Source organism: Pinus tabuliformis, chromosome 9, assembly GCF_031772625.1.
Source record: "Pinus tabuliformis cultivar Carrire ecotype Pingquan chromosome 9, CPIR1, whole genome shotgun sequence".
NCBI lineage: Eukaryota > Viridiplantae > Streptophyta > Pinopsida > Pinales > Pinaceae > Pinus > Pinus tabuliformis.
In genome coordinates, this window is record NC_142307.1 from 745,395,844 (window position 1) to 745,409,721 (window position 13,878).

A 13,878-nucleotide genomic window follows, 5' to 3' on the forward strand; every position below is an offset into this window, starting at 1 on the left:
CTATATTTTTCTATGATCACAAAAATATTAAACCTTGATTGTCCATCTATTAAGGAAAAATTTTACAAACTGTTGGAAATTTGAGATGCTTGCAATAGGTAAATTCTTGAACCAACTCTTTCCTCTACTTTGCAAAGAGAGAGCAAAAAGTCTGATTTTAACATCATCTTTATCAATCTCAAATAAGTCCGGATAATTACCAAAACCTTGAATATGTTTTTGGGCAGTGATTTTACCATCTTCTCCATCAAACCTAGGGAGATACTTGCAATAATTGTTAGGGAAAACATGAAGTGTAGGAGGTAAGATGAGGGGCTTATATCTATCAAGAACTTTATAAGGTACAGGAATATGTACAAGGATTGTATGATTAGTCTTGATTGTTTGATGCTCCTCAATCGGAAAATGATCATCATAATATTTAGAAGAAAGCTGCTCAAATGGATAAAGAGGATATCTATTTACAATTTTCAAAGGAAAATAATAAAAAATTAATCTAAGATCTTCTCTAAAATACAATATACATTGAAAAACTTTCTTGATGAGAAAGAACATAATGTCTTGGATAACAATCCAAGTTAAAAGACTGATCTTTTCATATTGTTCTTTCAGGTTCTTTCCTCCAGCGGAGTCTTGATTGTGAAATTGATTTGGAGTCGCTAGGTGGATGATTTTAACCTTTGTGTGTCTGATCACTATTCACCATCATAGATCAAATATGAACCTGTAAAATATTTCTGAAGAAAATGTTAGTCTTCCCCAGTATGGTCGCCACTATGTTATCACTTAGTATTTTTTCAAGGTTAAAGAAAGAAATCACCGAGGTAACCGCAAACCAACTTTGGAGCATAGGCTTTAGCCAACCTATACTCAGAGAGGGCTCTCTGTGCATGATTTAACTTTGTTTGCTCGGATTTTAGGCTAGTTCTCAATGTTCAAGGGGTTTTTGATTTGTATTGAAGATTGGGTGGTGGGATCCTTGAAATAGATGGATAGAATGATGTCTTCAGACCATTGCGCTATGGCGTCAAAAAAAGGGCAGCAGAACTAGATCAACTCACTAAAGGGAATGTTCAAAGGGCAAGCTAGCAGAGAAAAGTGTAGGTCTTTAGGGTAGAGGGGTGAAATGGTTTGAACTAGGGTGAGATAGCACTTAAGAATTCTCAGACTGGGATTTAAACGAGGAACAGAGGGTAATCGAAAATAAAGGGCAATTAAGAATCCTTTGCTATAGATTTTAAAGAGACAACCTAAACTAAAGAGCAATTAAGAATTCCTTAACTTAGATATCAGTAGAAAACATTTATATGCCTAACTGTTAAAACAGAGTGTAATTAAACAAATTATGAGATAATATTCCAGTTATAGCATACATTTTCAAAAATACATTAATGATTGTGGAAAAACTATAAGAAAGATAACAACAACATGAGAAAATACTTGTCTGCACTTCGCTCAGCACATGGATCCTTTGAAATATTTGGTTTTTATTCATCAATCCAGCTTGCTGGCTCAGTTAGTGATACAACAACTTTACAGACTTTTGATCAAAAAGTCTATAGAAATGTCTAAGAATCCACACTAAAATACTTCAAATGAAAAAGTATTTATACAAATTTTAAACTGAAATATCTTGAAAAAATATCAAGATTGGTTTTACAAATATCTCAAACTGTTTTACATTAATAGAACTTAAATAAAAAACACTCAAAACTAATGAATCTATTTGGCACTATATTTACGGATTGAAGGTGACAAATAAGAGAAAGCCGAATTTGATAGCAACTCTTAATTGATGATGAGGCTTCCAAGTCACTAACTGCCTCCTTCCTTTGTGCATTCTGCCCTAGAAATTCTGCAAAATTGGGATCCACTGATACCTTTGTATATCTCAATCCGAGATAGATATGTAAAAAGTGAAAGAGGTTATTGTAGATAAGTATGTTATTGAAATAAATCTCTTTCAATTTCTCAAAATTCAGCTCTAGCTGTTCACAATATTCTCTGCAAAAATATGTCAAAAACAAGACTTTGCACAGTCCGAAAAATAGGCTCTGAAGCTAAGTTGCACGAAACGGGGAAACGAAAACGAGTTTCCGAAACGGGAAGCGATACGAAACGCGACCTCCCCAAATTTTGGAAATGGGGAAACGCGAATATATATATATATATATATATATATATATATATATATATATATATATATATATATATATATATATATAAAATATTTAAAAATATTCGCTGAAACGACTTGCTGAATAGTGTGATGAGAGAATGAGACAAACTGCTCTTTTATAACTTTAGAATAGGTTTCTAGAACATCCTGGAAATCCTAAAAAAATTTAAAAACAAATTAAAAAAAAAAAAAATTTAAAAACAACTGTTTTTTTGGGGAAACGTGGCCCGTACGGTCTGGAAACGCGTTTCCGGCCGTACGGCCACGTTTCCGTTTCGGGAAACGTGGCCGTACGGCCGGAAACGCGTTTCCAGGCCATACGGTACGGGGAAACGCGTTTCGTTTCGTTTCCCCTGGGGAAACGACCCCTAGGGCCACGTTTCCTACAACTTAGCTCTGAAGATATGCATTTATCTCCCTTTTTTTAATACCTGTGTAAAAAGTGAGATAAGTTTTTATAGGTTGGCCTCTTAGGAACACACACCTCCTCCAGTTTCTCAAAAATCATCTTGTATTAGCCACAGTAGTTTCTGCAAAATTATGACTTTAAACATGAAATTTCTGGAAAATGTACCATTTCTGTTCTGATTTCATCCTTTTTTACTTTGATTTTTTCAATATGATACACTTTTAACGATAACTTTCATCTGATACACTTTTACTTTGATGACCTGTCAATATCCTTTACCGTGTTTTTACTTGCACTGTACATTTTAACTTTTTACTGTATATTTCAACAGTAAATCATTTAGTTTTTTATATGTATCAGCATATGGGAATGGATATTGATCAACTTTCTGTATGTTTGATCTGTTTTTCTTTTGACTGTATGCTCTGTCTGGTTCCTTTGTTTTAACAGTCAATGTCTCTGTGTGAATGATTTCTTTCTTTGTTCTGTGTATAACTGTTTTTTTCTTCTGAATGAAGGGTTTTAAATAGATTTCCTTTCGAGTCTTGGAGTAAACAAGTTTTGTGACTAGTATCAAAACTGTTTATCCAAGCGCTGGTCTTCTGCTAATTCCCTGCAAAATACAACAATCATTAAGAAAACATAGGTTGGCAAGAAAGGCAATTGATGGCTTTATTGCACAGGGATGTCTGGGGAAGGAGTCGTAGCAATGTTTTTGAAAGTAATCGGAGGTCGAATTGTGTTGCAGAGGTTTATGGTGGCGCCAGAAGGGTTAGATAGGTTTTACCGTGAAACAAGGCAAAAATGAATGAAAATGAGGGTTTTCGAGGTTTTAACGGGTAACTTTTTAAATTTGGTGCGAGATTAGTTAAGTGAACAGTGAAGGTCTTGTCTTATGCGGGGAGGCGGTTTTCCAAGCCATCGCACCGCTTTTGTGGCGAAGGTGGTATTTGGGAGGGGTCACCCAATCTACCTCTGCGCCTGACACATAGCATTTGGGGTTCGGGGGAAAACCGCTTTATCGGGCGGGTAACGATCGGCCATCGGGCGCGGCCGATATAGCTAGGGATCATCGGATTTGGGTGCTGATAATCGGACCACAATCAGGTGGTGAAATAGCACGGATGGGATGGGGAAAAAATTTGGGGGCTCGAGGCTTTAATCACAAGTGGTTTGTGATAAATTATAGGTTAACTACAAGATTAAATTGATCGGAATGGTTTTAATGAAGTGGGACCATGGGTTTAAACAGAGGGATTTTCTTAATTTTACCAAGGGTTGGTGAGTTATGAGGGGTTCGTCGGGGAGGTATGAAATAGAGGGTAAAACTATAGTTTATAATTAAACTATGGGTTGGGATATTATATATGGAGGATTTATTTAATACGGGAAAAAATATCGGGGAGGTAATACATTAGGTTAGCATGTTAATATGAAACGAATGTGCGGGAATGTAAAATACACTAGACATAGTGTAAAATAAGGTTTTTACATGCGATTTGTTCATTGTGATGCCCCACATAATCATTTAACACTTCTACTTCGGGTAAAGCTTTTTTGTGAGTATTTTGAATGAAATTGAATTTAACATGGAGTTGTTTACTTTTCATAAGCAAATGGAGTTTAACCTTAGGAAAATGGGTTTTATTAGGAAAATGAAGGGGGATGACTTTTATGAAGGGGATTTTAACACTTGATGTCCATAAGTCATTAAGTCGAGAGTCCGGTCCCAACAAAAGTCAAATAAATGCTCCGAGCCTCTTTGACTCGAAGGATTAAAATTACTAGAACATGCTTGTGGTAAGAAATTAGTAAGTATAGGGGAAAAATGACTGAGGGGGAGTTGATTAAATTAACTTGTAAATCTTTGCTTTTGCTTTCATAATTGATCATACATATTAATAGATATGTCTAAGCATGATAAATGTGTTTTGATCCAATCAACTTTATACTTCAGCAACCTTTTTTCTACTTACCCATTTACATACCCTAACATTTTTTCTTCATTTTATTTGGGTGCATTTAGACTATCAAACCCTTATCATCCATTTTTCTTTTGAAAAATAATCTATCTAATTCTAACCTTATATCATCCAAGGGCTCAAATTTAACTGATGAGCTTCTTTTATTTTCTCTACCTATTTAATGATCTGTCAAGATTAAACTATTTGGTCAGATTTTATTCTCTAACTATAAACATAAAATTCAAATAATGAAATAACCAAGATTAAATAGTTTGATTACCATGGATTGTGACATGAATAACAAGCTGCACACAATCATTATTATGCATAAAAGTAAATAGTAGTGGCATTTAGACTTGCACACTTTCATGGTCTCTTTTTGTTTTTGGGGTTCATATATTTTCATTTTTTGACCTTCTCTTATTCTTTTTGTCTTTTGATATTTCTTTTAGGACATACCCTCTTTACATTTTTTTATTTTTTAATAATTTGGAAAACATTTGCAGAAAGCAAGTTATGTACAATATTACAAGACTTGACCTTAGTCACTCAAAATTATGACTCCTATTGGTATAGGAACCTAACAGTGGCTCCACTTGGGAATGACATTTTCTAGTGAAATGTCAAGAACTCTAAAGACCAGTAGCTTTTGAATTGTGACTAAAGTTAGATTGTAAAACTGTTCTTCTGTGATTTCTGCGTTATTGTATCATCTCTGTGACTGAAAATCTTGCACTGAAATCATAGCCTTTACTACGAACTGAAATCTGACACACACTGTATTGAAATCTGATCTGAAATAAACTTGTTGCTGAAAAACTGAATTTATTCAAACTGAAATCCTACCTACTTACTCTAATCAGTTGTCCAACTACTGGTTAGGTAAACTGAAATAGTCAATGCAACCATTCAAGCATCATATACATTGGTGAACTTCACTGCTTCTACTTGTTTGTGATTAAAACTGAGATTCTAAAGCCAATTATAACCTTGTCAACAAATGAGAAGAGAAGGAAATACTTGATTTCCTTTGTTGACTCTAGAAACTGTACAAAAGGATCTTCCAAAATATACACACTATTTTTGAATTGATTTAAGCAATTGTACATTTGTTCTAGATGGCCTCCAGGCCATGAAACTAAAATATCACATTCACCTTTATCACCTTGCATATTTTCAAACAAGCTTGGTGATCATATTTCTTTTGACTGGAATGTTTGACTGATGAAACCTTTATTATCTTGGTCCTGAATCTGATTGTTAGTTAATGAAAAACAATTCTGGTTGCATTCACTATCCAACACATCAGTTATGGGATCATGAAAAACTTGGAAGGATTGTTGCAACTTATTACTCATAGGTTCGAATGGGACTTCACAAATTTCTACAAGCTGTTCATCCTTTTTTTTAGAGATTTCATACCACATTTCCTTTAAAAATTGAAAGGATTCAAAACATAGTGGTATAGAACTTTCCTGTATTATTTGATTAGGTGTTCAAACGGAATTTGACAACTGTAATTGTGAAACTGAAGGATCTTGATTAAGAATTTTATTGTCTTCTTTGTTGTTAATGTCAATACCTAAAGACTGCTGATTTTTGATTGCTTTAAAGTTTTTTCTGATGAACTGAAATGAAGCAAAACAAACAGGCAAAGAAGCTTCACTTATTTCCAAATTTTCTGCACTTTCTTCCTCACTTTCATAGCTGATATGAATAAGATAATCACTGTTTTCAAGTTGCTGAAACTAAATTTCTTTATTTCCCAAACTACTTTCCGATTGCTCTGTAAAGTTAGTTTGGATTTGAAGAACATAATTATTATCATACTGATCATATTTAGGCAAATCATTAAAAGAAGTAATGTCATCAAACATACACATTAGATCAACAGATTACTTTTCCACATATTGCTCTATAAATCTATCTTCTGACCTATGGTAGTTGGAATTAACAAGAATTTGTTCATGGCTATCAACCTCTTCATTTTGTGAAATAAATGTGTCATGGTGATTTTGAGCAAAAAATTTATCTTTCATGGTGATCTTTTGTATCATTTTCTCTATTTTTCTTACCAAAATGTGGAGTTTTACCTCTGCAACGCTGTTCTTCTCTGCTCTTGCTTTCAACTTTTCTCTTCTAATTTGCAGATTAACTTCTACATCTATTGCAATGTTTTGCATCTGTTCCAGTGTTGAGGGGTTTCTTTCTCTTAGCTGAAATTCTATCACTGGGTCAAATGCTTTTGGATAATACAAGAGAGCTGAATCAGGAGGAGGTCTTATATTTGATGGAAATGAATAATAGATTTGATTAAATCTGTCAGAAAATCGTTGTATTGTTTCATTTGGTTGTCTTTTTAACTGATTATATTCTTCTATGATCACAAAAAAATTAACCTTGATTGTCCATCTATCAAGGAAAATTTCTACAAACTGTTGGAAATTTGAGATGCTTGCAATAGGTAAATTCTTAAACCAACTCTTTACTCTACTCTGCAAAAAGAGAGCAAAAATTCTGATTCTAACATCATCTTCATCAATCTCAAATAAGTCCAGATAATTCTCAAAACCTTGAATATGTTTTTGGGCAGTGATTTTACCATCTTCTCCATCGAACCTAGGGAGATACTTGTAATAATTGTTAGGGAAAACATGGAGTGTAGGAGGTAAGATGAGGGGCTTATATCTATCAGGAACTTTATAAGGTACAAGAATATGTACAGGGACTGTATGATTAGTTTCGATTGTTTGATGCTCCTCAATCGAAAAATGATCATCATAAGATTTAGAAGAAAGCTGCTCAAATGGATAAAGAAGATATATATTTACAATTTTCAAAGGAAAATAATAAAAAATTAATCTAAGATCTTTAAAATACAATATACATTGAAAAACTTTTTTGATGAGAAAGAACATAATGTCTTGGATAACAATCCAAGTTAAAAGCCTGATCTTTTCATATTGTTCTTTCAGGTTCATTCCTTCAGTGGAGACTTGATTGTGAAATTGATTTGGAGCCGCCAGATAGATGATTTTAACCTTTGTGTTTTTGATCACTATTCACCATCATAGATCAAATCTGAACTTGTAAAATATTTCTGAAGAAAATGTTAGTCTTCCCCAGTATGGTCGCCACTATGTTATCACTCAGTGTTTTCTCAAGGTTAAAGAACCAAAATCACCGAGGTAACCACAAAACAACTTTGGAGCATAGGCTCTATCCAACCTATATTCAGATAAGGCTCTCTCTGTATGATTTAACTTTGTTTGTTGGGATTTTAAGCTAGTTTTGAATGTTCAGGGGGTTTTTCATCTATATTGAAGATTGGGTGGTGGGATCCTTGAAACAGATGGATAGAATGATGTCTTCAAACCATTGGGCTATGGAGTCAAAAGAAAGGAAGCGGAATTGGATCAACACACTAAAGGGAATGTTCAAAGGGAAAGCTAGCAGAGAAAAGTGCAGGTCTTTGGGGTAGAGGGGTGAAATGGTTTGAACCAGGGTAAGAGAGCAATTAATAATTCTCAGACCGGGATTTAAATGAGGAACAGAGGGTAATCAGAAACAAAGGGCAATTAAGAATCCTTTGCTATAGATTATAAAGAGACAAACTAAACTAAGGAGCAATTAAGAATTCTTAACTTAGATATCAGTAGAAAACATTTACATCCTTCAGTGTTAAAACAGAGTGTAATTAAACAAATTCTGAGATAATATTCTAGTTATAGCATACAATTTCAGAAACACATTAAAGAATGTGGAAAAACTTTAAGAAAGATAACAACAACATGAGAAAATACTTGTTTACACTTCGCTCAACACATGAATCCTTTGAAATATCTGGTTTTATTCATCAATCTAGCTTTCTGGCTCAGTCAGTGATACAATAGCTTTATAGTCTTTTAATCAAGAAGTCTATAGAAATGTCTAAGAATCACATTCAAATACTTCAAATGAAGAAGTATTTATACAAATTCTAAACTGAAATATCTTGAAAAATAATCGACATTGGTTTTACAAATATCTCAAACTGTTTTACATTAATAGAACTTAAATAGATGACACTCAAAACTAATGAATCTATTTGGCACTATATTTATGGATTGAGGGTGACAAATAAGAGAAAGTTGAATTTGATTGCAACTCTTAATTGATGATGAGGCTTCCAAGTCACTAACTGCCTCCTTCCTTTGTGCATTCTGCCCTAGAAATTCTGCAAAATTGGGGTCCAGTGATACCTTTGTATATCTCAATCTGAGATAGATATGTAAAAAGTGAAAGAGGTTATTGTAGATAAGTATGTTATTGAGATAAAACTCTTTCATTTTTCCAAAATTCAGCTCCAACTGTTTACAATATTCTTTGCAAAAAGATGTCAAATACAGGACTTTGCACAATCCGAAAAATAGGGTTTGAAGATATGCATTTATCTCCCTTTTTGTAATACCTATGTAAAATTTGAGATAGGTTTTTGTAGATTGGCCTCTTAGGAACACAAGCCTCCTCCAATTTCTCAAAATGCATCTTTGACTGGCCACAATAGTTTCTGCAAAATTATGACTTTAAATAGGAAATTTTTGGAAAATGTACCATTTCTACTCTTATTTCATCTTTTTTCAATTTGATTTTTCCAATCTGATACACTTTTACTGATACTCTTTCATTTGATACACTTTTTCTTTGATGACCTGTCAATATCCTTTACTGTGTTTTTACTTTTACTGTACATTTTAACTTTTTACTGTGTATTTCAACAGTAAATCATTTAGTTTTTTATATGTATCAGCGTATGGTAATGGATATTGATAAACTTTCTGTATGTTTGATGTATTTGTCTTTTGACTGTATGCTTTGTCTGGTTCCTTTGTTTTAAAAGTCAATGTCTCTATGTGAATGATTTCTTTTTCTGTTCTGTGTATAACTATTTTTTTCTTCTGAATGAAGGGTTTTAAATAGATTTCCTTTCGAGTCTTGGAGTAAACAAGTTTTATGACTAGTATCAAAATTGTTTATCCAGCTCTGGTCTTCTGCTAATTCCCTGCAAAAATACAATAATCATTAAGAAAACATAGGTTGGTAGGAAAGGCAATTGATGGCTTTATTGCACAAGGATGTCTGGGGAAGGAGTCGTGGCAATGTTTTTGAAAGTAATCGGAGGTCGAATTGTGTTGCAGAGGTTCACGGTGACACCAGAAGGGTTAGATAGGTTTTACTATGAAACGAGGCAAAAATGAATGAAATCGAGGGTTTTCAAGGTTTTAAAGGGCAACTTTTTAAATTTGGCGCAGGATTAGTTAAGTGAACAGTGAAGGTCTTGTCTTATGCGGGGAGGTGGTTTTCCAAGCCATCGCACCGCTTTTGTGGCGAAGGTGGTATTTGGGAGGGGTCACCCGATCTACCACCGTACCTGACATGTAACATTTGGGGTTCGAGGGAAAACCACTTTATTGGGCGGGTACCAATCGGCCATCGGGCGTGGCCGATATGACTGTGGATAGTCAGATTTGGGCGCTAAAAATCGGATGATAGTCGGGTGGTGAAATAGCACGGATGAGATGGGGAAAAAGTTTAGGGGGCCTGAGGCTTTAATCACAAGTGGTTTGTGATTAATTATAGGTTAATTATGGGATTAAATTGATCGGAAGGGTTTTAATGAAGTGGAACCATAGGTTTAAACGAAGGGATTTTCTTAACTTTACCAAGGGTTGGTGAGTTAAGACGGGTTCGTCGGAGAGGTATGAAATAGACGGTAAAACTATAATTTATAATTAAACTATAGGTTGGGATATTATATATGGAGGATTTATTTAATACGGGAAAAAGTATATCGGGAGGTAATGCATTAGGTTAACATGTTATTATGAAATGAATGTGCAGGAATGTAAAATACATTAGGCATAGTGTAAAATAAGATTTTTACGCTTGATTTGTTCATTATGATGCCTCACATAATCATTTAACACTTCTACTTAGGATAAAGCCTCTTTGTGAGTATTTTGAATGAAATGGAATTTAACATGGAGTTGTTTACTTTTCATAGGCAAATGGAGTTTAACCTCAGGAAAAGGGGTTTTATTAGGAAAATGAAGGGGGATGACTTTTATGAAGGGGATTCTAACACTTAATGTCCATAAGTCATTAAGCTGAGGGTCTAGTCCCACAAAAAATCAGATAAATGCTCTAAGCCTCTTTGACTTGAAGGATTAAAAGTACTAGAACATGCTTGTGGGTAAGAAATTAGTAAGTATAGGGGAAAAAATGACTGAGGAGAAGTTAATTAAATTAACTTGTAAAACTTTACTTTTGCCTTCATAATTGATCATACATATTAGCACATATGTCTAAGCATGATGAATGTGTTTTGATCCAATCAACTTTATACTTCAACAACCTTTCTTCTACTTACCCATTTACTTACCCTAATATTTTTCTTCATTTTATTTGGGTGTATTTAGACTAGCAAACCCTTATCATCCATTTTTCTTTTGAAAAGTAATCTATCTAATTCTAACCTTATATCATCCAAGGGCTTAGATTAAACTGATGAGTTTCTTTTATTTTCTCTACCTATTTAATGATTTGCCAAGATTAAACTGTTTGTTTAAATTTTATTCTCTAACTATAAACATAAAATTCAAATCATGAAATAACCAAGATTAAACAGTTTGATTACCATGGATTGTGGCATGAATAACACGTTGCACACAATCATTATTATGCATAAAAGTAAATAGTAGGGGCATTTAGACTTGCACACTTTCATGGTCTCTTTTGGTTTTTGGAGTTCATATATTTTCATTTTTTGACCTTCTCTTATTCTTTTTGTCCTTTGATAATTCTTTTAGGACATACCCTCTTTACATTTTTTAATTTTTTAATAATTTGGAAAACATTTCCAGAAAGCAAAGGTATGTACAATATTATAAGGCCTGACCTTAGTCATTCAAAATTATGAATCCTATTGATATAGGAACCTAACAGTGTGATTCTTCTCCTTCCTTGTCAACTTCCTCCTCAAATATTGGAAGTTCTTCGTCATCAAAATCTATAGAAAGTTCTTTTGACTTCTTGATTGCTATACTCTCATCAAATATGGCATCACGACTAACTTCAATGTGATGCCCATCTTTCATATAGATTCTATAGGCTTTTGATGAGTTACTATACCCAAAAAGTATACCCTTCATAGTGGAAGAATCCAACTTCTTTCTTTTGTCCTTTGGTATATGAATATACACAGGACACCCAAAGATTCAGAGATGATCTACATATGGCTTCTCCCCAGTGAACACTTCTTCTGGAGTCTTGTTATCTAGAGATCTGTGAGGACATCAATTTTGAATGTAGATTGTTGCCTTTGTTTCTTCTCCCCACAGAAACTTAAGTAGATCTTGATCATTTAACATTGCTTTTACACTTTCTTCAATGTATCTGTTCTTTCTTTCCACGACTCCATTTTGTCTGGGATTGTATGGGACTATCAACTCCCTCTTAATCTTAGACTCCTTACAAAATGCTATAATCTGTTAGGATGCATATTCTCCTCCATTATCAGATCTTAGTATCTTGATTCCTCTTTCTGTAACGTTCTCCACTTCAGCCTTGAATTCTTGAAATTTTATAAATATTTCATCATTGGTTTTCATTAAGTAAACCCAGGTATTTCTTGAATGAGATCCAAAATTTCTTTCAACCACAAAGCACTGCTTTCAAATGGTCTCTTGGTATTCTTGCCCAATGCACATCCCTTGCAGACACCTTCATGATCCTCCTTCAAATTCGGTATTCCATCTACTATGAAATTTAAAGTTGGAAGCATTTTGAAATGTAGATGACCAAACCTTCGATGCCAAAGTTCACATGGACTAATCTCAAATGTGAACTAGGGCTTGGTTTACAGGAGCTATTAATGTGTAAAGCATTCCTTCTTGGGTACCAGTAACTTTTGCTTGATATATGCTTGAGTCTTTTCCCCAAACAATTGTTGTTCCATCAATGAAGGCTACTCTATCTCCTTTATCTTCTAAATTTGAAATAGAAAGTAATTTTTTGTGCAAACCTGGAACAAACAGAATGTTGTTGAGGTGGATGTTGCTTCCATCTTTGAGTTTTATGGAATTTGATCCAATGCCTTTTACTAGATAGCTTTTGTTGTCTCCAAGTTCCACAGAGCAAGTGGATTTTCCTTTTGATAAGGTCTTCAATCGATGGGAGTGGCCAGTCATGTGCCTTGATGCACCACTATCAATTACCCAGATGTCTTCGTCTTGGAATGTACTAGAGAGAGTCGAGAAGAGACCTTCATCCCTTTCTTTGAGTGATACCTGCTTTGAAGAGAATAAGAAACTCCATGCTTCCTTGATACCTTTCTTGAGATGGCTTGCAATTTCCTTGATGAACTTCTTCATTGTAGAGGAGATCTTCATGATGCCCTTAGAGAACCAAAGCTCTGAAACCATGTTGAGAATTCAATAGGGGAATGAATATGTTAATTCTCTTAACTTGATAACTGTTTGTGTTACCTTTAAATTATTAGCTCTTTTTGTTATTATTCCAATGTACAATACATCAAACAACTACCAAAACAATAAGAACATGACATTATATATTCTTTGATGCCGACATATATTCTTTTTCATCGTTTAGCTTGCAGAGTTCTTCTTGTGATTGTCTTGGAGGATTGTGCTTGTCTTGGAGGGCTTTTTAGACTAGTATGCATTTACACATAGGCTCAAGAAGAGCTCCTTATACATGAATTTGACTCTTTGACTTTTCTAGATCTATGAAATGAGCAAGAAACGCATTCTTATAAGCTACAAAAATAATATTTTTTTTCTTGACAAATACAAGTAAATACCGAACCTAGTTACACTTTCCTCAACATCTTTGTGATGTATTTTAAAGATGTTCAAGAATATTGAAAGGTTTTTGATGAAGGACCTTGGTTTTGGGACAATGTTGCGTTTTTTTTGTTTTTTGTTTTTGTTTGTTTTGTTTTTTGTCTTTTTTTGTTTTGTTTTGTTTTGTCTTTTGTTTTTTTGTTTGTTTGTTTTGTTTGTTTGTTTGTTTTTTTTGTTGTTGTTGTTGTTGTTGTTTTTTGTTTTTTTTTTTCAAAACGTGGTTTTCAGGTTTTAACCCTCTTTCTATGCCAACTACAGTTGCTCCAGTTTGTGTAAGACTCCCAAATATGCGTCTTAATCTACTACATCCAGACATCTTAGCTGATGTGGGCAATTCACTCGGTCGTTTCATTAAGGTAGACATAGAAAGGCTTGATATGGATATTGTGACCTTTGCTTAGATATGTGTTGAAATAGATCTTA

At 33.9% G+C, this 13,878-nt stretch overlaps 1 protein-coding gene across 8 annotated transcripts in view; it reads right to left on the reverse strand.

Annotated features, from left to right (window-relative positions):
* LOC149150860 (5'-AMP-activated protein kinase-like protein) overlaps positions 1-13,878 on the reverse strand; it is a 416,691-nt gene that overhangs the window by 20,210 nt on the left and 382,603 nt on the right. Inside the window, exon 11 of one of the 8 annotated variants that reach the window (XM_089439599.1) lies at positions 617-724. The exons of 4 other annotated variants lie outside the window; for them this stretch is intronic. In XM_089439599.1, the coding sequence (XP_089295725.1) occupies positions 713-724 (12 nt within the window). In that variant the 3' untranslated portion in view covers positions 617-712. Of the gene's footprint in view, positions 1-616; positions 725-1,728; positions 1,856-8,643; positions 8,810-13,878 lie in introns of those variants that run through there. 3 more of the 8 variants (XM_089439601.1, XM_089439600.1, XM_089439598.1) reach the window with 3 other exon arrangements.